Here is a 26,540-nt window from a genome sequence, read left to right on the forward strand (position 1 = left end):
TTTGTTTTGGGGTAATCATAATCTCCGCGCTTCCACACTACCCCATTTTCTAGTTATTTCATGTTCACGTTTTGATCAAAATTAAACTTGCTATGTGTTGCCTTCCAAAGAAACCCGTTTTCTATTCTTTATTTTAAAAGTACGTTATCTAAAAGAGATCAAAGAGTGAATCTCTCAAGTTGTTTGACCATGGTTGCCTAATTTTGCCCTGTTAACTGATGCCTTGGTAGGAAAATTTTAATTTATTCCCTTTATGTGTACTGCTTAATGTATTTGCACAACAATTGTCCGCAGCTCAGAACAAGAATCTGTCCAGATAAAAGTTAGTAATATTAAAATTCCTAGTTCTTGAAACCGTTTAATTAGTTTCAAGACTGAAAACTTGCTAAGAATGTGTTATTTGGTTGATTCCCTCTGAGTAATATTTTCACATCTGTCTTTATGGCATTTAGGAAGCAGGATTGTTTATTTTAGCACTGACATTGGGAATACAGCCAGCTTATAGAAGGATGAGAGTTTTCATAGTCAAAATGTAAGATTCAAGCTGCTGTAGTACTGTCATGACTTAAAAAAGGAAAAGACAACAGGGAATAGATTAAGATGGACATTGGTGGTAAAGGAGATGTTTAAAGGTACCTTAGGAGAAAGGCTAAAAGCGTCTTTACCTTGTGTCTTAACACATACTGTTCAGAAACAGAAAAGCACTGAACTTGCTGTTTTATGATCAGGATAGATTAAGAAAATGTTTTAGTATTACTTAAAAACTGAGTGTATTTCTGTTGCTTCTGTTTTTTTTCCTCCTTTCGTATTATTAAATAACTTTTCTTTGGCTGGTCTGGAGGGTTTCTTCCCTTTCTCTTTCTGATGTTCAAGGTTCATTGTGGAAACTTTTTGTAGGTTTCTCTCTTCGTTCTTGGAGCCTTTGGCATGATGCTTTCCTGCAAATCCCTTCTGTTTAAAAACTCTGCCAGCATTTCTTTGGAGGGCTCTCTTTGCCATTTTTCCAAGCCTCTGGTCTCCTCTTTGTCTGGCAAAGCAAATGATCTCTCTCAAAAAGGAAATCCCTTCCCATTTTAACTTTATCTGACGCCTATCTAATGCCCAACCTACACCCGAACGTCTCAGAGGAGGTAAACAAAGGTTGTGCACAGCTTCCTCTGAATGGTTAGCCTCTGCTTTGCTTAGGTTAATAACAAAGCCAAACAAAATAATAATAAAAAAAGATGATTATGAAGCTGTTCAGGGCAGTGCAGAGGCTTTCTGAGCTTCTTTTTTGTTTTCATTCAATTGCAGGTTGAATAATATGGCTTTAGAGACTTAGTGTATCTGCTTTGCTCAGGTCTTGGATGGGAGCCAGCGGCCTGACACCAGATCTCTGTACAACGTGAAGTTACTCAAAGTGGGCTGATGAAGTGTATGGAACAACTGAGGAGCTGGTGGCTTCCCTACCTCAAATTTGCTATTTTTAGCTCGAGAACTTCAGTGTATTACCTGCTGCTCTTACATTTGCAGGCACACACTAATTTCACTTACTTTCATCTTTTTTTTTTTTTTTTTTTTTCAGCCAGACTATTATGATCTGTTCTGGATGTGGCTCTACTTACAGTGCCATTTTTTGTTACCTCTGAAATTAGGACAGCCCAGAAATCTTCCTGAGAACACTTGTCCTTGCTCATTAAGCAGAGGAACTGGCAGAGTCTTCTCTCTTCGTCTGTGTGCTGATCAATACAGTTATCAAATTAACTCATAAAAGCCATTTAAGATGATGCTTTCTCAATCTAACTGATGTTAGTCCTCAATAGCCCAGCGTTTGCCTCTCTCTTTGTGCCACAGCAGTTGAGGTTAACCAACAGCTGAACTGATAGATCTGTGTCAAGTTGGAAAGGCTCTTGAGAGGGGAAATCAAGAGACTTTCAGGAAGAGCTGCTCAGATGTAGAACTCTTCCTCTTTCTTTTTTCTTCACTTTTTTTTTAAACTTGGAATTTAGCAAATATTACTGTAACTTATATTCTTTTGAGCTGTTAAAGCTGCTTGAGTGGGTGGCAGGGTAACCACCATTTGGAGCTTTGTTTTCTTTATTTGGTCTTGGGATACACTTCGTATGTTCTAATGCCTTCTGTATAAGAGCCCAGATTTCTGGATATGTGATTTATAAATATTCACAATAAACAAGTGATAACATTGCTGTTACTGCAGCCACCTTCCTATCGTGGTCTGAATGGCACCTAGTGTAAAACTCAAATAGGAAAACTCAAATAGGTATCCATCTGTCTAATTTTGGTGATGATATTTCCATGATCAGCTTTCTGTCTAGAGTGATAGCTGTGTTATCAGCGTCATCTTGGGGGTGTGGTGTAGATGTACAAAGATACAGATTTTCTTCTAAAAATGGGGAAAATGGGTGGTCTTAGGAAAAAACCAAACCAAAACAAAAAAAAAAAAACACTCAAATAGCAGAGACAAAGAGTAAGTAAATCCCAAAAAAAGAGAATATCTCACATTGATGAGAGAGGGAGAGAGAAAAAGAGGTGAATCCCCCCAAATTTAAATAATTTTGTGATGGAAATTTTATTAACTTGTGAATGGGACCCCTCATTAATGCTGCCAGAAATTATTCTTCCTGTGAAGTCTCACCTCATTCAAATTCTCCTTGTCACCATATTAAATAAATCTGTTACCACTGAATAAAAGTGAAGTTCAAATGATGTGCTGGAATAGCCATAAGAGAAAAATGCTCTTGAGTAGCTCATAGAGCACCCATGCACTTGAAGTTTGCAGCAAAGTAGCTTTGATTTTATTTTTAACATCCTGTAGGCTGGTATTTGCAATATAACATAAGTATAATAATCTCTAGGCATCCATTTTATATCAAGGTAGTATGAAAAGCCTGTCTGGAGCCTTGCTTATGGAGTGCGTCAGTTGATCGCTTTATTCCAAGCTCTCTGGATTTTGTTCTACTATAAAAACCTAGACTTTTTAATATGTTTATTCAAAAGGAATGAGAAGTCACGTTGGATTGTGAGACTGAGATACGTTTTCAGTCAGTGTCCAGGGTCTGTGGGAGGGGAAACGAGCTTCAGTTCACACCACCAAACTGTTGGGTTTGTCTCTGTCCAGAAGCATGGGTGAGAAGCTGACAGAGCTTCCTTCAAGGTGCAACGCCCTCAACAGCTTATTCATACAAAAAAATAAAAAAAAATATATAGATGTAAAGTGTACTAAAGAGATATTTATTTATTGTAAGCCATATTGGAGCAGCAACCTGTCTAAACTTGTAGACTTGCCCATCCCACAAAAATGTCTTTGCTGTAGCCATTAGCTTTCAGTGCTGACAACACAGCTCTTATCAGTGTGTGATGGAGCATCCTGTTCTTGTTGAACCGTACTGGGTCAGGGTGTGAAGAGAGAGTCAGGAAGGAATTGCGGGTGTGCTGGTCCTCAAGAAAAGGAAGTCTGAAGCTCAAGAATACCTACAGCCTGTGTGGATCAAGTCATAGCAAAATGCAACGTAGGCCTGCAAGCTTTGATGTTCCCTGTCTTGGAAATCAAAAGTGGAAGAAAGGAAACAAAATTCACTCTCTGCATGCAGGCAGGCTCTTGTGGTGTGCTTGATCATGTCCAGGAAAAAGGATTTCTGGCCTATGGCATGCCCCAAGAGGAGAGGAGACACAGAGGAGAGAGGTGCACTGTGCACCTGCCTTTTGTGCAATGAGCATGAGTGGTTTTGCCCTTGTGCATTTTACAGCAGCACACCTCTGTTATATCAACTTGTATATAGATGCTTGTCAAAGCCGCTTTTCTCTCAGTTATCTAAATTTGCTTCAAAGGCAGTTTTGCTCAATTTTTAAAGCTGAAATTCAGTGGAGTAACTTGGTGTCTGTTTATGATACATTTTCTATTTAAAATAGAAATATTTTTGCACAGAAATACTTTTGCAGTGAATTTGAGCCCTGTAGTAAATGTTTTTGACTGCACCCTGCCCCAGTTCTGTGTGGTCTTTTGCACTGCACTCATACAACTCAAACACAAAGGTGCTGGAAAATCCTGTGTTGGGATAGCCCTAAGGTTATAGTGTCAGCCTTCCCCTGCTTCTTTAAAATGATCTTTAAATTAAGGGACAATGTAACCAGCCTATTGTATAATGTGTATGATCAGCACCAACGTCCTAAGTTGCACTAAAGATCTGTTTAAAAACATGTCTGGTTGTATAGCTGGAGATTGGAAGGTGTTAAAGGTGTTTGTGGGCCTGTATGCAGCACAACCTAGCTCTTAATGACAATGTCCAAATTATTTTACTGTATGTGGCTGGTTCTTTCAGTGGATGGGTGGGGACTCAGGTTTTCAGATCTTACTCACTGTGCAGCTCTAAGTCTTACTTCAGAGCCATTTTCCATGCACCGAGTACAAAATTAAATCATTCTTTGTGTGTGTGCTCACTGATGTTTTACCATAGGTTATTTCTATTTTATTTTTAAAAACCAGTACCCTAGGGAGTCCAGTGGATGCTGTCACCCCCATCTGATAGTGGGAGAGCTGAGGCAAGGAGTGAGGGATGCAGGCAGCCTAAATCAGAACCGCTCTGGCCTTCGGTGCTGAGGTGAGGTGCAAGAGGCTGGCCCAGCCAGCTCCTTCCCCTCCTAGGGGGGTTGTCTCCCAGTTGGGAGCCAGCTGGGGATACAGAAATTTCCCAGAAGTTTTCCAATTTTACAAATTTACAGAATTTTCCCAAATGCTTCTGTGAGAAGCATTTGCTTTGGATGTGAGAACTAAGATCCTTTTTGGATCTTAGTTCAAAACAGAGCTCTGGCCTGTGTTTTGGGAAGCAGCAGTGGCATACGCTTAGACGAGGTTAATAGCCATTGCTACAACCCTGCCACTGGAGCATCAGGATGCTAAACTGTAGTGCTAAGAAATCTTTATCATATGTTTAAAAAAAAAAATCCAGTTTCTCTTCTGTTTGCTGTTTCAGAGTTTTCTGAGACTTTGTGTTTGCAATATATGTAAAGGAAAAAAATCCAGGTGGAAGCTCTCGCATCACAGCATGGTTAATCCCAAATGCCAGAAGTTCCCTTCAGTGATAAACGACTGAACCTCGTCTTAATGCAGCATGGGATTTACCTGTATTTCTATAGGTGGCACCACTATCTCCGGCTATGATAGGATCTTAAAACGATGCTCACATTTGTGACATTACTCTTTTTGTTTTTATTTTTTTCTGATCAGAACCATCTTAGCCACAAACACAGCTCCTGGTAATTCATTTTTCAGCTGTCCCTGTATTTTGCTGGGAGATGATCCTGTGAAGAAAGCCACAGATGGCACGAGAGCACATCTGCCCCCCGTGCCGAGGGGTCTGTCAGGAAAAGCTGATTTGGGGTTCGGTGCTGGGGCCTGCCGGCAGGCCCATTTCTGACCATCTATAACGTGGCAGCCCGGGTTTGGCTAGCGGGTGTTTCCCTCTAGTTGTTGTGAGTGCTAGATCGGTAATTAATATCTATATTTAAAAAACAAGGACTTCTAAATGCTACTTTTCAAAGTGTATTTGAAGGAAATGAAATACAGAGCACGAGGAAAAATGACTCCCGGTACGTGTAGCATTTCCCCTTTCTGATTTCTACCCGTGTATTAAAGTACAGATTTAATACTTCATTCTTTGTGACAAAAATGATTCAAAGAGCCATATTTTTCAGGGCTTTTGAACTGAGGGTTTCCGAGGGTGTCAAACAAGGTTTAGGTAATTAAACAGCGAGCTGCTCCGTGCCATAAATCATCAGTTTCCCTCTTTTCCCCCAGAAACTGCAATTCGTGCCTCAATTTGTAAGCGTTACGATAAGAATCGCCTGGTGCATGTGTCAGCCTCGCCTGGAGAAAGGCACCACCCCTCTGCCTAAAAGAAATGGTTCCTCCTGCTTTCATAAACAGTCATGTGCAGAGTTCAGCAGGGCCTGATGCCTCCGGAGCTTTTTCCTTCCCAGCCCGATTGAATCAGTCTTCACAGAAGTACTGTGAATCTTGTGGCCTCCTTTGAAACAAAAGGGATTAGGAAAAACTCGCTTGGTTAGAAGACTTTGGAAAGCAAGGGCAGGCAATCTCGGTTGTGAATATTTTCTGATTTTTCCAGAAATCAAGCAGAAGATTGAGCTGCTGATGTCAGTTAACTCTGAGAAGTCGTCCTCTTCAGAAAGGTACAGCTACATCTTTTGCATGAACAATTAATGGTGTAGCATTGCAAAGAAGCAGCGCAGGGCTTTTTTTTTCTTTTCTTTCCCCCCCCTTGTCGAGTTTGCTAATATTGTTTCTGTATTGCATGCTGGTTATTGTAACGTATTAATTGAACCCCCCTGTTTTTGGTTAAGCTTTGTGCGTTTTTGCAAAGATTTATTGATTTCCTTTTTAATGAAGTCTACTCGGCTGCAGCATGCAAATCATAATCAAGCAGATCAAGCAGGCTGCTGGCTTGTGTGTACTGTTGTTGCAGACCTCGTTGTTTTTTATTTTTTACATTTGTGCAAACAGCATCTCGATTTCTAAATTCATTTCTAAAGATTTAGTGTTTTTGTTGTGTTACAGGAAACCGCTCTACACTTACAAAGGGCTCTTTTGAATTAAGATTAACAGAAAATATAACTTGGTGAAGCATTTTAATGTCCTGTTATGTGGAAAGGGAGTGTCCTTTGCAAAGTAGCTCAGGAATCGCAAATCCCCAAATTAGTCACATTCTGTAAGATAGATGTGATCCCTGTTCAAGTCTGTGCTAGGAAATGGAGCAGTCACTGCATGCAGTAATGGTTCATGCCTGCAGGTAAGGACAAAATGACTCATAAGTGTTTTTAAAGCAATTATTTTATCTGTCAATCAGATTATTACAATTTTAAGTAGCTGTTTCATTTTAAAGGAATATTTTGAGGCACTAAATGCACGTTGAGTTTTCTGACATGAAATGACCTCCTTGCGATTATTTTGTTGTTTTAATGTGATCCAGCCTGTTCATTTCTGTTTTGCTTGCCACTGAATTTTAAGAGGAAATTTTTATTTTGGAAATGGCTTAAATCTGGAGCAGTGGAATATGAATTTTATCTCATTACTTACAGTAATCATGTCAGCTGTGTGCAAAAGACCAACCGGATGTGATATTTTGCCATTTTAATATTGGGCATTGGCAAAAAAAAAAAAAAAAAAATGAATTTTATGCACTCGAACTGTACGTTTAGCTGAAATTATTATCTGAAGTACATTTTATCGAATGGTTCAGTCTAGAAAGAAATGCTAATGTATTGAAAGCTGTCTTAAGATAACAGGGTAAAAGAAATCTTTCAAAATCAGTGAGGACTGTGTGGCATGCATGATTTAAAAAAATCAAAAAGAGCAGCTTAGTTAGATTTATATTTGTGTAAGATGTGTAGAAGCAAATTGTATTGCCTTTCAGTAGCTGTAATATAACAAAATACCAGCAATGAGAGATACAGAAAATGGTGGGGGGGAGTGGGTTGTTAAGTCACCTTTCCAAAATGGAGAGATACGAGAACAGCTTTGAGATAGATCTTATTGATTTATTCAAAATTACTCATCATGAAAGAAAATGATGTTTATTTGCTTACCTCTGTTCCACTCTGATGTCTACAATTTTTAAATACAAGACTAATAAAATGGTGGTGATAACAGAGAGGATGATGGGGTGAAAGCAGTAGAGGAAACAGGTGTTAACTTGATTTTTGGAAAGGCTTTTCTATAGATCTGGCATTGCTGAGGGGGATTATGGTATATAATTGATGTATACATTTAGAAATACGAATTTTATGCAGCACCCTAAAACAGAACAGTCTGGGTTTGAGCAAAACATGCTCATAATTGAACTAAGGCTAGTCCTAGATGGATTGGTCCCTGTAAAGGATTATTACACATAATTAGAAATGGATACATCTGAAATTAATTTAAATGCCATTCATTAAAAAGTAAGATTTTATAACAGCACGATGCATAATTTTGCAATAAAGATTCAAATGTGGATGTTGTATACACACACAGGCTTTGCTCCTTTGAGGATTTAATTATGTGGTACCGTTCACCTGGAGAGTGATTCGGCACATCAGCTGCACAATTTACACGGTCGGTGATGGATTAAAAAGAAAAAAAACAAAACCCAAAAACCTTTATGCATTATCTGAGATTTTTTTTTTTAACATAACCACATTCTTTTCATGCATCTAAAAATAGACTGAATTCTTTTTGCAAGCTGTTATGAAACAGTGCTGTCTGTCCTATTAGTTTCCAGTTCCTTTCAAGGCCCTTTGCAAAATTGCCGTGTTTTGAAGAAAAAAAGAGAGTAGTGTTGAATGTCCGAACTGCAAAACTGTCCTCAGACTGCTGTGTAGTGAAACTGCAGTGTGTGCTTATAGCTCACATGCACAAAAACGTGTATGTTTTTGACAAACACAAAGTGAATTCCCACTGGCATATTTTTTTCATTAATTTTTGTCCTTGCTTATAGTGGTTGGACTTCTTGAGGAGCTTGAGTTGTCCGAAATACCAGGTGGGATATCTAAGAGAGCCCATGGCTTGTTTCTTGTTTTCCACACAAGCAGGCTGCCAGACACTGCTCGCATGTCAGGAGGGGAAGGAGAGGAGGTGCTTTGTGCATGCACAGAGAGCGAGGAAATAGGAACAGAGAGAGGAGCCCATCGCTTGCCTTCTGGCTTGTTTGGTTTGTGTTTTTACAGGCAAGTTTGGCGTTTGTAGCTTTTCCTGCTTGCTCGGCAAGTTCAGTGTGTTATCCTGTCCTAGAGGGAAGAAACAACAACAACAAAATGGTCAGAAGGAAGCTGGAATATAATGGCTGGTTTGGCTGCTGTGGGAGCTCCAAGTGTTGGAAATCCTGCAGCGTTCTCTCAGGATACCTGCTTGTTAGGTTTCTAAGAGGCTTTTAGGAGACATTAGGAAGAAAGTGAGATGAACCTTTGTGGTGAGGATCCTTTGAGATGTTAAAGATATTATTGCCTTGGAAAGTAAATGAAGGCAAGCCTGAGCTGTTTTTCTTAATGAGATTCCTCCTTCCTTTACCCGCACCTCCTGCCTAGAAAAACTTTCATTTGGAAGGGGGTGAGATGGGGGGGATAAGATGGGGGGATGTGAGCCTTTTGCTCTTCTGGGGAGTGTTCGGTTAGGCAGATAAAATGAGATAGCACCTTGATGTCCCAAAATGCTGAGTGTTAGTGCCATGCTCATCCACGTTATCAGCCTGTGGCATCCCTCTCCCTGTGCTGGTGGGCAGCTGGAGGGGAGGCTGCCCCTGGATGTTTGGGGGCTCAGGTGGCCTCTGCTGGCTTGTTACACCAGCAGGGCTTGCTTGCATATCTGGGCTCTTGGAAATACAGGAGCCACTAGCAGGAGCTGGGCAGAGGAGGCTGGTCTTGCAAGAACCTCAAAGAAAGCAAAAGTACTTTTATTTCTACCACATCACTTATGCCCTCTTCTTTTCCTTGGGTTGTAGAGCTTCCTTTTGCCTTTTCAAGGGCTTTGTAGAACTTCTTGTGAGTTTCTGTGCCATTTGGGGAAAGTCATTCTTCCACGTAGTATTTTTCATTTTCATACTTTAGGGCAAAAAGCTTGGTGGTTTGTGTTTTGTTTTTTTTTTTTTAAGCTCTGATTCCAAATTCTACATATGTCATCTTACTGATGCACTGCTGCCACAAGATGTTCCTGGTAAAGGCTGTTAGCAAGGCCCATACATCTGACACATTTGTCTCTTCTGCTGCCTTTCTGTACAGGCTGCATATACATGTTGCTTTCAAATGAATTTATGCTTCAGTGTTCTTCCCCCAAAAATTTAGGAACAACAACAAAAACAAATGATGGCAGCCAAGCACTCATGAGCAGTCCTAAAGTCGACAGCCATTGTATGTATAATTCAATTTTCACCCTTCTGAGGGGTTCCATGCATAGCAGAAAGGGAAAATGCTTTCAAATGACAGTAGGACAGTGAAGTTCTTGTTCAGTGCACAGAAGTATTTGGGGTGGGGTGGTGCAGGCAAGGTTTAAGGACAACTGTTCTTTGTTTTTATTTTTGTTTGGTTTTATTTAGCCGTGAGCTATATATACATATACCCCTCCATCTTTGTCATTTATCTTTCCAGAGCATGTTAAATGCATGTCTTAATGCTTCTACATGGTTTGTTCATCAGGTCATCTCAAGAATGCAGTCAGGGATAAAGTAAAGGAAGAAGAAACCTAAAATAATGGCGAGGAAGAAAAAAAGATGGAGACCGAGTACATTTTGTTTCCTTTTTTCAGAGATCTAATGTTAGTTGATTTAAGAGGCATTGTGAAACGCTGATGTTGAAAGATTCCTTGGGGTGTAGGAACATGTGGTTATTTTTTTTTTGTTTTGTTTTATTAATTTAATTGTGGATGCACTGATTCTCCTAAGGCAGAAGTGTCATTTGTAATGAACTATAGAAATAAAACATGTTGAGGAGTGGAAGAACCAGCAGCTCCCAACATTCAGCATGACCCGGCAGTGCTGTGTGTCAGATGAATGTTTGGGAATAATTAGGGGATAACAGGGCGTTCTAAGATGATAATTGTGTTGTTATTTGTGTAACTAACATTGAAACAAAAAATAATTATCAGGATAATGTGACTACTCAATCAGTTCACTAACACTTAAAAATCCATTTAAAACTATCCTTATCTTCCCTCTTTACATTTTTTTATAGTATAAAAGAAATATTATTTAACTTCCATTACAGGTGGTCAAGTTATTTTGAGTAGTTGTCCGACTTTAATTTTTCGGTTTTGTTTAAAATAATACATGATAACAGTGAACAGTGTGTATTAGTTCCCTGTTTTCAAAATTGCAATCTAATCCTGCAGTTTGTTGTACTTTATCTTAGAAGAAGGGAGGGAATTATCCTATCTTCGTGTGGGATGGAAGCTGTTTATCCAGGGAGGCATTTTTTTTGCTGGAGAACTAGATGTGTTCAATAACAGTGTGTCTGTGTAACTGTATTAGACCAGATACTTAATTTTAGATTACTAAAATTGGACTGAAACAAATGCTGCCATTTGTGTGTTTTTCATATTAAAGGTTTCACATGCTAATTGTTTTATTGTGACAGACTTAAGTGAAGTATGAAAGGGATGCAGAGGCTAGGAATGCTGCAGCTTGCCACTGTGCATGTTTAGGAAAAAAAAAAAAAACAGCAGAAATAACGTAGAAGAAGCCACTTGCAGAGCAGCTTTTTCATTCAAGGTGATATTTTTAGGGTCCACTTTGTACATTTTTTTTTTTAGAGCTGATAGTGCCTGTATCAGCTCATCAGTAAAGTTTAAAAAGGTTTAGAATTTGGAGTGTATTTTCCTTTTCCATGACAGGATTTTTTTTATTCCTGTCTCTGTCTGGAATTTCTGCTATGTGTTAAGAAAATCACATTTTGATATTTAATCACAAATAAAATGTATCATTTGTGTCCCTATTTTTCAGATTATCTTCTATTCACTACTTAATTTTTCACTTTTTTAGTTTTAGAAGCTTTTCATCCTACAGGCATCTGAGATGTTTATTACAGGGAGGTTTGTCATACCTTCTGAAAACACAAATCTCGGTTGTTGGCACTTACTGTTGGAACTAAGATGAGAGATCTTGGGAAAGGGAGAGATTGAAGGTGCTGGGGAGCTGCATCAGATTCTCCTGTGTGAGAACTGGCCTTCACTGGAAACTAATTCAAGCAAGCCAGTGATGATTATAACAGTCAATGGCTGAAGAGCATGAAAAAGATTGAAAACATACGCTTTGAACAATGTGCTTTCTCTTTCCAAGCGAAATGTATGTATCCAATTCTACTTTGGCATAAAAGGTCCGAGAAAAAGTAATGTTTAATTTTAAGCAAATCCTTTCCTGTTCCGAATTTGAATAGTCCAGTTTCATGACTTGAGACTTTTTTTTTGCCTAATCACCGTCTTAAGCATGACTTCAGTAAAATTCCCACTGCAGGCCCTAGACAAGTGGTCTGGGAACACTGGCTGACAGATTGCACAAAACACTGTGTACCTATACCAGATTAATGCGTTTCTGTTGTCAGTGTGCTGTTACAGAACAAACTAATTTGAGGTTTTCTGCATGTTCTCATTCTGTACTTCCAAATGAATAATGAAATGTTCAGATGTTTATGTAATTTCATACATTTACTATGATGCTTTTGTGTATTTTCATTGATAGACAATTGATGCAGTTGTCATGAGGTGCTAAGCAACAAGTTGAGCAAATTTGTGCCCATGTAAGCATTCTGTTTTCTTACATATTTTATCTATTATAAGTATATTATCAGGATAATTGTAATAGCTCAGCTTTTGAGTTGCTGTGAATCTCGCCATATAGTTCCGAGGACATCAGTCCAGTCTTTGTGTGATTGAAGAATACCTCTTCAAAGGTTTTGTGACCAGAAGGTGTCTTACTAGAAGTCCTTAGGAATTGTACACTCCTTGGCCAGTTTCTAACCTAGATGCTTCTTATTTTCTTCAAGACTTACCCTTAGAATTTGGTAAGCTCTCTGCCAAAATCCAGTCATTATTACCTTTAAAAAAAGCCGTACGTGGAAGTCATCTCACCTAGGATGCCTACCAAACTCATGCTGCCGATGGTGACTAGGTGGAAGGTGGATTATGTCCATTTCTTTTGCTTCTCTCTTCTGTTTTTATTCTTTAAAGTTCCGATTACAAAACAAACATACAGAGCTCCAAGTTCTGCCCATGTTATGTTACAGTTGAAGGAGTGCCAGTTCTTTACCAGGTTCATCTACACAACTCTCCTCTTCTGCTTCTGGTTTTAGGCCCATCAGGCTGGTTGATCGCTTCTCTTCTGTGGCTGGGCAGTGCTCAAGGCCAGAACCACATCCCCAGCAGATGTCCTGTTTGTATGAAATTTTGGCCACTCTGCTTAACAGGATGTTCAGAGGGCACTTGAAATAACCTTTCTGTACCAAGTAATGTGTCCTAATTCTTGCTTTATCTTGCTGATTTCCAAAACAATAAATTATTGTAGATTGGTGATACCCACACTTAGTAAAAGATCATATTTGTTCTCCTGAAAGCTTGTGAAACACTTGTATTTCAGTGTTCTGCTGGCTAATCTTCAAAGACTTTTTTTTCTCCCACAACTCAGAGCAATATAATCACATGGAAGGAAGAAGTTTTTAGAGCTACTTAGTTTGGCAAAGTGACGCTGGAGTCATGTCAAATATTTGTAAAGTTTGGTGCTTTGTTTTTGTGAAGCAACTTCTTGGGCCCCAAATCTATCCTTACTCCTCTTGTTCAGTGCTACTGTGCATGGGGAATAGTGTCTGTCTTCTGGGGGACAAAGAAAGGAGCGTGTCCAGAGCAGGGCTACGAAGTTGGTGAGGGGCCTATAGCACAAGTCCTGTGAGGAGAGGCTGAGGGCACGGGGGGTGTCTGGTCTGGAGCAGAGGAGGCTCAGGGCAGACCTTATTGCTCTCTGCAGGCACCTGAAAGGAAGGGGTGGGGAGCTGGGGGTCGGCCTCTTCTCACAGGGAACTGGTGACAGGACCAGAGGGAATGGCCTCGGGTTGTGCCAGGGGAGGTTCAGGCTGGCAATGAGGAGCCATTTCTGCTCAGAAAGAGCAGTCAGGCACTGGGACGGGTTGCCCAGGGAGGTGGTGGAGTCACCGTCCCTGGGGGTGTTCAAGGAGAGGTTGGACGTGGTGCCTGGGGACATGGGTTAGTGGTGGCATTGGTGGTAGGGGGTGGTTGGACCAGATGGTCTCGGAGGGCTTCTCCAGCATTAATGATTCTCTGATTTGAAAGCCATACTGGTGTAGAAGCTATTCTTAAGCTATGGTGTTTTTTTCTGTATTGTCAAAGCTTAAATATTAGCAGTAGTTTTGGCAGAAACTGAGAGAATCGTTTTTGTCCTTATAAAGAGGCAGTATTTTATTTTGTAACTGTTACTACAGGTAGAGGATCAAAATATCCAACAATGATTATTTTCTTTGTTGAAGTGGAAAGGGGCTCTGAAATTCATGAGGCTTTCAGCGTGCAGCCATTTTGGTATTTTCTATCCAGCATCATGACCACAGATTCTCCCTGTCTTTTTTCCTTCAGCTGCTCTAGCCACAGCTCAGAAACATTCAGCTCCTGCCATGCCCCCATACGAAATGGACACACCACCCTCTGTTTATTCCGTGCCATAACCTAGAATTGAAGATGTTTGGAATTAGCTGTTTTTTTTTTTTTTTTTTTTTTTTTTTTTATGAATCCTTCTATAAAAGGGTTACCTTACCCATTGGAGACTGTGTGGAGGTATTCTCAGAGCGTTGCTTTGGCAGCTCCACTTTGCCAGTGTAAAGCCCTTGTGATGGGCTTAGGTTATTGCTTATGTGACAAGAATTGGGAATTTCCTCTGCTGCCTGGTGTCTTAGCTGGGAGAGGTGTCTGCTTCTGGGAAAACTAATACTGCTTTGAATCAAGACTTGCCTAAGAGATATGAAAGAGATGATCGATTGCAGTGATTCTGAAATAAATTTTATCAATTAAAATGTTTCCAATATACAAAGACTTTGGACTCTTACTTAAACGTGCTTTGAAGTCTCACTTGGCTCCATCCCAGGTAATTCATGTGTCAGAGTATTGGTCTAGGTGGCCAAATACAAAACATGGTCTTCCTCAGAGTATTTGCACTTCATAGCAGAAGTGAAAACACAGAGCTTACAAAGCAACAAAAACAAAAGTGAACAGAAAATATCTTCCCTATGTTACATTTGCTGCCTGTGGGTGGATTGCTGAGGCCATAAATTAGTGTTGACTCTGTTCCTTTGGCACTGTGGCTGCAGTATGCGTGTCTTTTTGTGTGCACACCACTGGTATTTAGAGTTGCAGGCAAACCTGTTAAATATGTTTGTGTAATTTAATTTACATCTGCTTTGTCTTATCTGTATTTTTGCTTTATTTGTGTTGCTCTGCCATTACAATGGTGTACAATTGAGCCCTGACTTCAAAAGAAAACACGTAAGAAAGACCCAGTAAAGATTCCTTTCAAATGTGGAATTTCAAGGGCTATTAAAAGAAGCAGAGGCCGTCCAATTGCAGTAGAAGGGTGCCTGAGAATGCTAATACTTTTTTTTCCTGCTGTTGTTTAAATACCAAATTGTTTACAAAACGTAGCAGAACAGAATTGAGTGAGTTCCAGCACATGCCAGGACACCGTAAACAGGCGCAGGACTTTTTCTCCTGAACTCAAATCAAGGGTGGATTTATACTCGTCTCCTTCCAAGTCTTCCTGATAGCTTTTCTACGAAACTTGTGTCCTTTCAGCCATGCCAGGTGTTAGAGGTAGCCAAAGCTGGAGGGCTCTGGGTCTCATGGGCATATCTTCCATCCTGCCTAAAGAGATAAGTGCAGGGCTGCTGCAGATCCTGTGTCCCCAGGGCCAGCCCCTAATGAGGCTGAGCACTTATTCCCAGTAGGTGTGCGTGCGTGCACACACACACAACACACACGAAATGCACATGCAGCTGGCCACGTGGACCAGCAGAGACACAGAACAATGCTGTTATTGGTACCCACGTAAGCACACACAGCACTGACAGCGTCTGCACAGACAGCCCGGTCCTGCTCCTCTTCCCAACAGCTCAGGGCTGCAAGTCCCCCTCGTAGCTGTTCTGAAGGGGTCTCGTAGCTGGCACCAAGGCCCAGCGGTCTCCCTTTGTTGTTGGCCCCTGCCCCATTCATCCTCTTCTGCTGCTGTTTTCCCATGCTTGTTTCTCCCTTATCCACCTTTGTCCCTGTCTTTCTCCACCTCTAGTGCCTTTCCCTAATTATTTCGTAACGTCTTCTGTATTCTCACAATCTCATGGCACGTTTTACACAATCCCAAAATGTTATTTCTGCCTGCATCCCATAAATCTTGTACCCCTTAAGACAATAACCTTTAGCTTTTAAGGTGTTTCTGGGGAGAGTTTCCTTCTGGACTCTTCTTTGTGGGTTTCTCACTGGGGGACAATGGTGTCTAGTTGGTGGTCTTGGGAGCAGCTGATTCAGGTGCTTCCATTTTCACTGATTAGCTTGCTAGGATTTCTCTGCCTCTTGTTTTTCCGCTGATCCTTGCTGGCTCTGTTTTTATTGTGATTACCCTTCAATCAGATAACCTAACACTAGTCTGCCAGTCGCACCTGTCAAAACTGGTTTTAGGGCTGTTTGAATTTCTGGCAATCTGACACGGGCATCCAAAAGATTACAATCAGCTGAGGATACAAAATCCTCGATTCCTCTTCTGCCACTACTCAGTCTTGAAATTTCGAGTTGGAGAGTTTTGGCTACTTAACTCATTTGTGGACTTGCCTTTCTGGAAAGGAAAACTGAGGTGTCTTCTTACAGTGTGTTAAATATATACTGTGTGCTTCAGATTTACACCTGCTGGAGTCGTTAGCCTCATACATCTAACGAAGACAAAGCTCAACAATGACCACAAGCAAGTAGTGCTACTTACTCCGCCAAACTTGTCTTCTGTGCTTGTTGCAAAACCCACTTGAGGTAAGGTAGTGCAAAGTTATATAATAATAGGTAAGGAGTTCTGGGGCATAATCCAGCTCAGACTGGCCATCCTTCCTGCTCCTGGCCCAGAAAAGAGCTATCTGATAGTAACAATTAAGAATTATTTCTTCTGCCAATTAAAAACAAAACCAAGCACACATCCTTGTTTAGAAGAGGAGTGGTGTCTCGAAGGTGGACAGGAAGGCTATTGTTAATTTGACCTGCAAGCCCTGCAGATTGCTCAATTCCATTACAGGGTAGCTGAACAGGCAAAAAAAAAAAAAAAAAAAAAAAAAAAGACCCACAGCACACATTAGCCAATATTTGGCCATCTGACATCTGTATTCAGAAAACCTGGCATGTATTATTTCTAATATAAGAGCCCAAAAGCTAGCTAGTACTTGAGGCTTTGCCAAGTTGCTTCTCTCAGGAAGAAAAATAGATTATGTGATTTGAGGGTTGTGAGATTTCTGTGTGTGCACAGCCCTGTTTATTTACAAAGAATGTAAACAGAGCTCTGTTTGCTTGAGCAGAGTAGAAACAAAGTGCAACAGGCAGCTATTTTGCTGATGTTTTCAAGTCTGCCTGTCTAGCAAGTGCTGTACTTAGGGGAAAAAAAAAAGAAAAAAAGAAATACTAAATGAAAAAAACACACGACTCTCTTTCCTGAGATCACAGGCAGAGTATTTTTGCTGTTCTTTTTTCTACCTGCTACACAGAGGCATCTGTAACTGCGAGCAGTTTTTCCTAACTCCTTTAATTTCATAATTGATATTTAGAAAATTCTTGAATCCCCACACCTTACAGTCCGCCTGGATTTGATGCGTCAGGGTTTTGGACAGCGTTTTCCAGTTTGTTTACTTACAGCTGTTACATAAAAGAGCTAATGCTGCTTTTCTACTTGGACCAAAAAGCAAGGTATTCAGCCCAACCTTCCGCCCTGATCGCAGCCAAGTGCAGAATTATTTAGAGCGTAGCGTGATCACAGCCATCAATTTTTTAGGATAACAATGGCAGACTTAAAATACAGCTTTCCAAAGAGGCCTTTATGCACCCTGTAGTACCTTTATTTGCTCGCTGGACTCTGCGGTTTCCTCGCAGGTCACGCTGCATGGCATCCCAAGCCTCCTGCCCTTTGCTGCAAATAGCTCTGCTCAGGCCTTTCCCCTGGACAGGTGGGAGCTGCTTTAGGATCTCTCCTCGCCACGTTCTTCTGCCAGCTCCTCCCTGGGCTTCTCCAGGGCAAGATCCTTTAGGTCTAACCCATTCTGCTTCTGTGAGTTGCACAGCTTCCTGCCGCCCTCAGCCTCTCCTTAGCCATAGCTGTTTTGTCCATAAGCAGCAGTTCATGCCTGTGCCGTCGCCTGTGAGAAGAAATCTGAGCTTCGTTTGCAGAGGAGTTTTATCCCAGAGCTTCCCCTTCGCTCCCTGCCTCAGGCCTCGTTCTTGTTGCCCACTCCTTGTGCTCAGATACCATCTACTCCCAGTCCTGTGCAGGCTGGTTGCTTTGTTATCCCGTGTTTGATTTCGTGCTTTATTTTTTTAAGTTTATTTCTAAGTGCTGATACATCGAAGGAGATAGGGATTGCATGAAGTGAAAGTTAGAGATGTGAAAATAGGGTAGTACTTTGTGTACTTCTGCATATATTTTTTTTTCTTTGACAAAGGTTTTATAATAAATCCAGGTACGTTAGCGTAGAAGAGCTAGAGTTAACAAGGGGAATAAGAGAATTGATTCAGATGTAGGAAAAAAAAAAGTTCCGATTGGAAGGACAAAAATGTTAGGGGCTTAAATTATATTAAACAATGATAAAACACGAGTAGTGTCTCTTCTTTACCTTGGCATTAGCTAGACTTTTGATACTGCTTGCCGTAACATCCTGATAGACAAACGGATGAATTAAGGGCCAGGTGAGGAGGACTGAGATGTGGCTGAGCTGCTGTGCTCCTGGGGCTGTGGGCAGTGGCACGGCGTCCAGCTGGAGCCATCTCCACCCCGTACTCCAGCGGTCAGCCTGTGCTGGGGCCAGGACTGTGTAACATCTTCGTTAGTGACCAGGGCGATGGGACAAAGTGCAGCCGCAGCCAGTTTGCAAACAAAACAACTCCGGGAGCAGTGCCTGGTGCCTGGGCAGACAGCAACCTTGTGCAGCTCAATCTGGGGAAAGGCCGAGTCCTGCACCTGGGTGGGAACAGCCCCAGGCACCAGCAGAGGCTGGGGGCCCGCAGCTGGAGAGCAGCTTGGCAGGAAAGCACCTGATGGGCAGGGAGCTGAACGGGAGCCAGCAATGAGGCCGAGTGCTGCCAGCAGGCCCAGGGAGGTGATTCCTCCCCTCTCCACCATCCTGGTGAGACAGAGAGGGACCAACTGCAGCAGGGCCATGAAAAGGCCGCAAAAGATGATGGAGGACACGCAGACAGCTTCTCCTGTCACATGCGGAGAGGCCTGGAGCGATGGGGTTGTTGAGCCGTGAGAAGAGACATCTCAGGGAGATGAGTGTATGAGCTGATCCTGATGGAGGCAATAAGGCGGGTGGAGCTGTCAGTGGTGCCCAGCGACAGAAGAGGCAGAAGGCACAAACTGAAGTGCAATCAACTCTGTTTAGACATCAGGAAAAATGTGTTATATCGAGGGTGGTTGAACAGAGGGCGCAGGTTGCCCTGAGAGGTGAGGAATCACCATCTGTGGAGATGTTTGGCACCCAGCTGGGCATGGTGCCGAGCTCCAGGTCAGCCTCCTCCAAGCCACCAGGTTGGACCTGGTGACCTCCAGGGGCCCCTTCCAACCTCAGCTGTCCTGCAACTCCATGAACACAGTATTCAGACAAAGCTTAGCTCTCTGAAATTCAGCGAACACTTTAATAGGAAACAAGCACACTAGATTTCTTAAAAGTGATTACTTTTTGATCAAAAATAAAGCCTTCTTACATTAGGAGTTTGTTTTTCAGGCTTCTGTACTTCAACTGTGATCTTAAGATCGGGCACGCTTAGCTGGTCATCTTTTTCTGTTGACAGCACCTTTGCAGTAGCCAAGAAATTCACAGGAGAGCTACCCAGCTTTTGTTTTATGTTGCTCTTTATGTTCTTGTTTGTTGGCCATGGCGAAACCCAGCTTGAAAAGAAACGCCAGTCCCAAAGACGTCCGTCTGGTCCAGTTCTTGCACTCTTGTTTTGCTTACTGTAATAACAAGGGCTTTGCTAAGCTTTCTTTTTTTTTTTCCTCTGGCTGTTTTTTAGGATTCACTTTGGTGCTCGGTGTTTTTGCAGTTTTGCCATCTAGGGAGGGGGTGGGGTCTCCGACCTACAGGCAGAAGTTTTGTGGTGGATGTGGAGCAGACGAGGGTGCTCAGTAAGGGAGGCATTTGGTTGCTGTTGATCATCAGCATCACATATTTCAGAAACACAGACTATTACTGCATCTTATTTTCGGTTGGTCTGAGTTATTCACAGCTAATTATGCTTTTCACCTAGTAAATGTTCAGCAGATTCTAAAATAAGGCTTCCTTTCTTTTTGCTTCATGATAAATTCATATCCATAATTGTTACGGAGAAAGCTTTTAACTGAATTAATTAACTTAATTAACAATATGGTAATTTAACTCCTTCAAGACATTTGACTGATTTGCTTGTCATAAGCCAAACAATGCAGAACCTTTCCTGTTCTTGGGCAATTTCATCTTAATTCACCAGTGACAAAGGTGTTTAAACATTACTTTAGTTTCTGTAGAAGCTGTTGGGAGGCAGTAACAGGGCAAACTGCAACAGTTTCTTCGTAATGAAACATCTGGGAAGTTATTTTTGCCTGTGACCTGCATCTAAGTAATACGAAGTAAACTGCAGATACTCAAAAAAAAAAAAAAAAAAAAAAAAAAGGAACATTGCTCATTGAGTACACTTAGGGTTGGAATTTGGTAATGAGAATTTTTGGTAGAAAAAGAGGAGGATTAGGAATACATAGTTTATTTAGTGTTTTATCCTTAAGTGAAATTAGGACAATTGTATTTCAATATAAATAAATAAGGCTAACACTTGCTAATTCTGAGTATAATGCAGTTAAATGCCAGCGTGGATGCTGGTGCACAAGGATTTACTTGTAAAATCTATTGCACTGCATTGGTGTCAGGAAAGGTCTGTTTGATGATAAGGGGACTGCTGCTATTTTTGTTCAAATGTGAACTTGAAAGATTTACATTGCAGCAGATAAAAGGAAGGAGGCAGCATTCCAGTCGGTGTAAGTCCCACCTGCATCTGCTTTGTGTCCTCTGTTTTGCTCCTTGTGTTGGTCGGATAGGACATCACGTTGTGAGGTAGGTTTTCAGGTAGTGCTGGTAAGCCTGCTGTAAACACTGAAAAATCAGTAGGCAATCGAGAAAGAAAACAATTTCTGCTCAATTAAAGTGAATTTTTGGAGGCAGGGTTATGTGGTGTTCATAGGGGAAAATATTGACAAGAGTTTCATCTCGGTCTGCTGGTCTACAGAATTCAATCACAGACTGCTTCGGGCGATCGCACAAACCACTTCCTATTTTCACTCTAATAAAATTTATGTTGTTTAAAGAGTTTTGAGATGGTGAACTAAGAATTAGATTCAGTAGAATCTTTTTACTCCGAGATATTTTTTTTTTAATTTTTTTTTTTAAAGTTGTGTGTATATGGGCCATGATGAGTGGCTTAATTCATTAAGATTCGTTAAGGGAGGAAGGGATTGGTGTACATAGTGCTTTTTTTTTTTTTTTCCCCAGTAATCTAGTCCTTTTTTAATCAAGTCTTCTTGAGTTAGAAATCAAAGTTTTGTAATATAAAATGTAAGCGAAGATTGAAAATCTTGAAGTTTCTTCTGGTTACTTCCTGGCACGTTTGTTGCTGCTGTTAGCATTCAATCCTATAATTTCATAGTAATGCAGAAGCCTGCTCTCAATCACAATTTTGTTTCCCTGCATGCATTAGAAAGTGCTGGATCTCCATCAAAATACAGAACAGGGTTCTCTTGGGCCAGACTGGAGGCTTTCAATTGCTGTTGTGTGGAGTTGTGTCAGCAAGTAGCAGAGGAGATGATGTGTTCTGAGTGAGTCACTAACTGCGTGGTGAGATGGGAGCTGAAGAGTTTGTAAGTTTTTTCATTATGATTTGGTTTGTTGATAGGAATTCAAAATGAAAATCTTCAGGGAAGAGGCAATTACTAGAAATTACAAAATGTGCTATTTATGTTAAAGTTAAGGAGCAAAAATGGCTTGAAATATGAGGAAGGGGCAGTAACACTTCTACTGTAGAAATAACTCCATCCTTTCTCAATATCTTTTTCCTAGTTTTATGGGCTTCATGTAACTTAATTTGGGCAGATATGTCTAGTTATTGCTACTTACTGCTCTGGTGTTGCTGACATGGCTAGTTTATTTTTTTTTGCAAAATCAGTTAAAAATACTGCGTTTTGCTTAAGGCATGTCATGTACTCTTTAAGGTTTCTTGTTCTTTTTTTTTTTAACAGTTTGAGTCGATTGTACCTTGTTGTACTGGTGTGCTTCAGAGCAGCGCTTGCTGATGTTGAACTGGAAGCCGTAAACATAATTAAGGCAGTGGTGGTGGTATGATCTAATTAGCTTCAGTAACGATACAAACACAAAAGGGAAATCTGTTATTCACAAGAGATGCTAACCTCTCTTTCGTTGTCTGTTTGATTGTGGTTTGTCTGTTTGCAAGTTTTCTTGTAAGTGACCTGGCTTTCTAAAGATGGAGGTTCTTGTTGTGAAAGATGCAAATGTCTGCTGCTTCCAAATAAAGTGACAAATGAAAGACATCGCATGGGTACTCTCCGAATGATATTTCTACAGTGCTTGGTTTTTTGAAGGAACGAGACTTCAGTTTTGAGGAATTCTGTTTAATGGCTTCCAGCAAAGCATAGGTATAATGGCACATGTAAATGCAGTCTGTCTTCAGGAGTTTGTTACAAATAGCAGTAGCAACATACAGCATTTAACTTAATTGAGTATTTCTTGCCTTTTTTTTTTTACTAACAGGAGATGCTGAATTTAAAAATTCACCTAGAGTTCTCTTGCTCTTGTTTGAGGTTGGTCTTAACACTTGAGTGCTCTTTTGTGGATGTTTTTTATTGCAGTCCTCACTGCTGTTACAAGTGCAGTTTGCAAACATCGAAGCATTATCTGGAAGAAACAGCTGCTGACTGAGGCAGTAAAACCCTGGTTTTGATGAGCTGCATCAGTTTGGACCTACATGGGCTGGAAACACCCATCTTCATCCTGTAGTCCTGTCTCTATCTTATTTTTATCCACTCTCATGGTTATACCAGTCTTGCCCACGGAAAGCTTGCTGCATCTCCCTCTAGGACTCATCAGTGCTGTATTGGAGTTGTCCTTGGGGTTTCGAGCAGAGCAGCAGAAGTCATTGCTTTCCCTCAGGATCTGACTGTGCTCTGTCTGAAAAGACCCGAGCCTGTTGCAGGCAAAATGAAAGACCGGGGTCACTCTCAACCTCTTTTGCATGCCTACAGCTTTGACTTCTAGGGCATTTTGTTATTCCTGAAACTGGTGGCAGTTTCATCTCTCCATGTTGTGCGTGAGGTTACGGCTCAGAGAGGAACCAAGGTTTAGTTGGGATCATTCTGTCCTTTTTTCACATACTCTGGCTTACCTTTGAATGTCGCTTGTGCTCTCCTGGAATTCTTTGATGTTACAGAGGGAAATTTGGAGTTGTTGTCAACCTTTGGCACGTGCTCGCTGTGCCCCTGCCTAGCACAGAGTGGTGCTGCGGGGAGCAATCAGCTGCCTGGGGTTGCTCGGGGCTGCCGGAGGAATCGGTCTGTGGAAGGACCTGGGCTAAAGAGGGGAACGCTGGGTGCAGTGCTGGTGGAGCGAGTCTCTTCTGTTTGCTTTCCTGCAGGAAGGTTTATCCCTGGCACAGAACCAAGTATCTAGAGAGCTAGCGATACCTCACGCTGTCCCAGCTGTCTGCTAGGTGGATGTTTCCTGGATTTCCGCTTGGCAAATTCTCCTGACAGGATTTTGGTATCGGTCACGTTACAAGCTTACCCATGTTACTTACACGTCCCAGCGAGCTACATGAGGTTTTGCACATAGTTCCAACAGAAGGGCTGGCCTCTGCCTAACAGTTTTGTGACTGAAGGGAGTGATCCTGCCCCTACCACAGCTTTCTCACCTTGTGCTGTGTCCTGTCTTCTGTGCCCCCGAGCTCACCACCATCAGCATCAGGTAGATGCCAGAGCCTGCATGATGGGAGGGAGGAGAGAGCACATGAGAGGGCAATAATTGCATATTCCTCAACCTGCCAAGTGTTTTTTTACTTTTTTTTTTTCATAGCAGTAACAATGACACTAATGTTCAGGTTTTTAAAACTTGTATAGGATTCTCTTGCACTTGTTCTAGGTCAGTCTCAGTGCTTCAGCATTGTTTTGTGGATTTTTTTTTGTGGTCCTCACTATGATTATAACTGCAATTTGCAAACCTTAGCACTTAGCTTAAAAGGAAATGTTGCAAATCACCCTCTGTGATTCAGCAGAAAATCTGACACAAAAAAAAAAAAAACATGTTAATCTAGATGGATACTTGTGTGTTTGATGGAAAGAATGTGGCATATTTTTCAGTCTGTTTAATGACCAAATGTCTTATTAGGGTTTTTGCATGACTCCACGTACTGGGTTCAGTCCTAGTAAGGATTGAATGCAAGCCTGATCCTAGGAAGGACTGTGGCTCTTCCTCTGTCAGTAATTCTTCTAATGTCTGCCTTCTCCATAGGCAGGCGTTTCTTTCATCTTAATAAATGATTAGATAGCGAGATTTTCAGCCTAGTGTACTGCTTAGGATTTGGGGATTACTATATATTAAAATAAGAATAGTAAGAAAAAATCATCAGGTATTCTTGGATGTGTGGTTCCCGTTCCAAAATCACCCAGTCAGCCACCACTTGAGTGCCAGCATAGAAGAGCTCAACTGCAAAGCACTTCTCAACTTTTGCCTCTGTAGAGCCTTATCGGTAAACTCCTTCCAGTCTGGGGGGATGAAAGTTAAGACTTGTATTTTCTTTTTGCTGGATCCTGGACATAAAATATCCTGCTCTTCAGGAGAAGAAATGATTTTCCAATCACCTCTTTTCCAAAACGGCTGGGATAGCTGCCTATCCTAGCATTGTAACAGTTTCTGCTTTTTAGTCTCTCTCCAGCATTAATTAATCCAGTATCTGTCTTATCTCCTCTTTCACATATCAACAGCAACTATTAATCCGCGTGGTTAAGGCGTTTAACTTACTGTCTCAGGAGTTCTTACTAACAGCAGTGACCCTGATAAGCTCTGTTAAAGCATTCCTTCTTGACAAAGGTTCAAGAGTAGAGGCATTGATTTAAAAACAAGAATAAAAACAAACAAAAACTGGAAAGGCTCCAGAGGGCCATCAGCTCAGCATATATCTGGGGAACAATAATTATAACCCTCCAGAATTGGGGCTTCTTTCTTGAAAACGGAGAGGAAGGCTGGTACTAACATCTACGGGCCCATGTTGGCTCTGGAGTCAGTGAGGTTTCCATTAGTAGTTCAGCTGTAGGTTTATAACTAGTGTAGTATTTTTACCTGTGAACTTAGACAATGCAGCACACCTTCTGTGATGCATTGCCAGTGTATTTCTGAGAATGAAAGCATTGCTAAGGCAAGGCATTGGCCATCATTTTAGGATGAATATCAAGTAGTCATGTGCTCCCAGTGTAATGTCCTCCTTAGTTTATCATGCACAGCGACAAGCAGTTACTTGTGGAGTGAGAAAAGGGGTTCTCATCTGTGATCAATGCCAAAGCTTTATTTCGGACAAGTCTTGGGGTGGAAAATTCTTCTAAATACTAACCTAGTTCAAAAATAACATGAAAAATAACCTTAAAAAATGTTCTGGATTGACAGAAAAAAAAAAACAACAAAAAAGCCCCAGAAAATAATCTTAGGAGTATCTTTCTCCATTTCAGTGATCAGGGTACATCAGCTGGGAGCTAGAGATCTAAATGCCATCAAAGGCTCATTGGAAAAATGAAAGCACCCATTATAGATCAAAACAGCTGCTTTAAGTTCACTGTGCCCAAAGTCTGTTATGTTTTTGTTCCAACAAAGATGTTTAAGCTTTAAAGTTAGGACAGTACATAACTGGATGAAGCTAGTATGAAAAGACATCTGATCGGAGGCTTTGTAACCCCAGGAGACAGGGTTGCCTTGTTGATAGTCCTGTTGGGAGACAGGAAAAGTGTATTTGCGATTCAGCAAGCCTTTGACCAGGTGAGTTGGTGAGGGTGCTGGCATCTGATCTCCCTGGAGTGCTTTAAAAGAAAGAGGGACCTGAGAAATCAGGGTTCGGATATCAGGGACTAAAAATATTGCACGATTCCGCTCCTTTCTGAGAAGAAAGGCAACACCTGGCAAGGGAAGTGCTTTTTTCCCTTTGGCAGGCTGTTTCAGCTCAAAATGGAGCCAACACCCATCTTGATAAACTTTTCACTCGTAGCTTCTCTACGTTACTAAAGCCAACAGCTGTTCAAACCCACTGTGTTTCCTCTTTATGATAATTTACAGTGCAGAATGTCTAATTAATCAGGTCAGCATAGCTTGGTTAAGATGGCACCGAAGCCCAAGAGGAAGGCTGGTGGTTTTCCAACAAGGCCATCCGTACTGCACAGAGTAGGAGAAGGTAATGGGGGTGTGTGGTTGTTTCAGTGTCATGACAGGAGAAACATAAGGACCAGTCCCCCATGTTTGTTGTAATTTGAGAGTTTTGTTCTTCACGAGAAGTCAGTAATGAACATTTAAGCCATTAGTGCTGTGTGTGTTACTGTGTAGCCGTTGAGGCGCCGTGTAAAAGTCAGTGGAGGAGATGCTTCCTACTGCTAATACCCATGAAGAGTGCAGTTTCACAGTTGGCCCCAGTCCACGTTTCAAGTCTCACCTTATCCTCAGCACTTACTCCTGCTGCTCATCGCTAGAGCTGGCGCCGGTGTGCT

At 41.3% G+C, this 26,540-nt stretch overlaps 1 protein-coding gene across 9 annotated transcripts in view; it reads left to right on the top strand.

The window, feature by feature from the left end:
- SRPK2 (SRSF protein kinase 2) overlaps positions 1-26,540 on the top strand; it is a 151,481-nt gene that overhangs the window by 54,796 nt on the left and 70,145 nt on the right. For 6 of the 9 annotated variants that reach the window (XM_084306316.1, XM_084306315.1, XM_084306314.1 and 3 more), the window contains one exon: positions 6,123-6,186. The exons of the other annotated variants lie outside the window; for them this stretch is intronic. In XM_084306316.1, the coding sequence (XP_084162442.1) occupies positions 6,149-6,186 (38 nt within the window). In that variant the 5' untranslated portion in view covers positions 6,123-6,148. The remainder of the gene's footprint in view (positions 1-6,122; positions 6,187-26,540) is intronic. 9 annotated transcript variants of the gene reach the window in all.

This window comes from Netta rufina (genome assembly GCF_964035555.1).
Source record: "Netta rufina genome assembly, chromosome: 1".
NCBI lineage: Eukaryota > Metazoa > Chordata > Aves > Anseriformes > Anatidae > Netta > Netta rufina.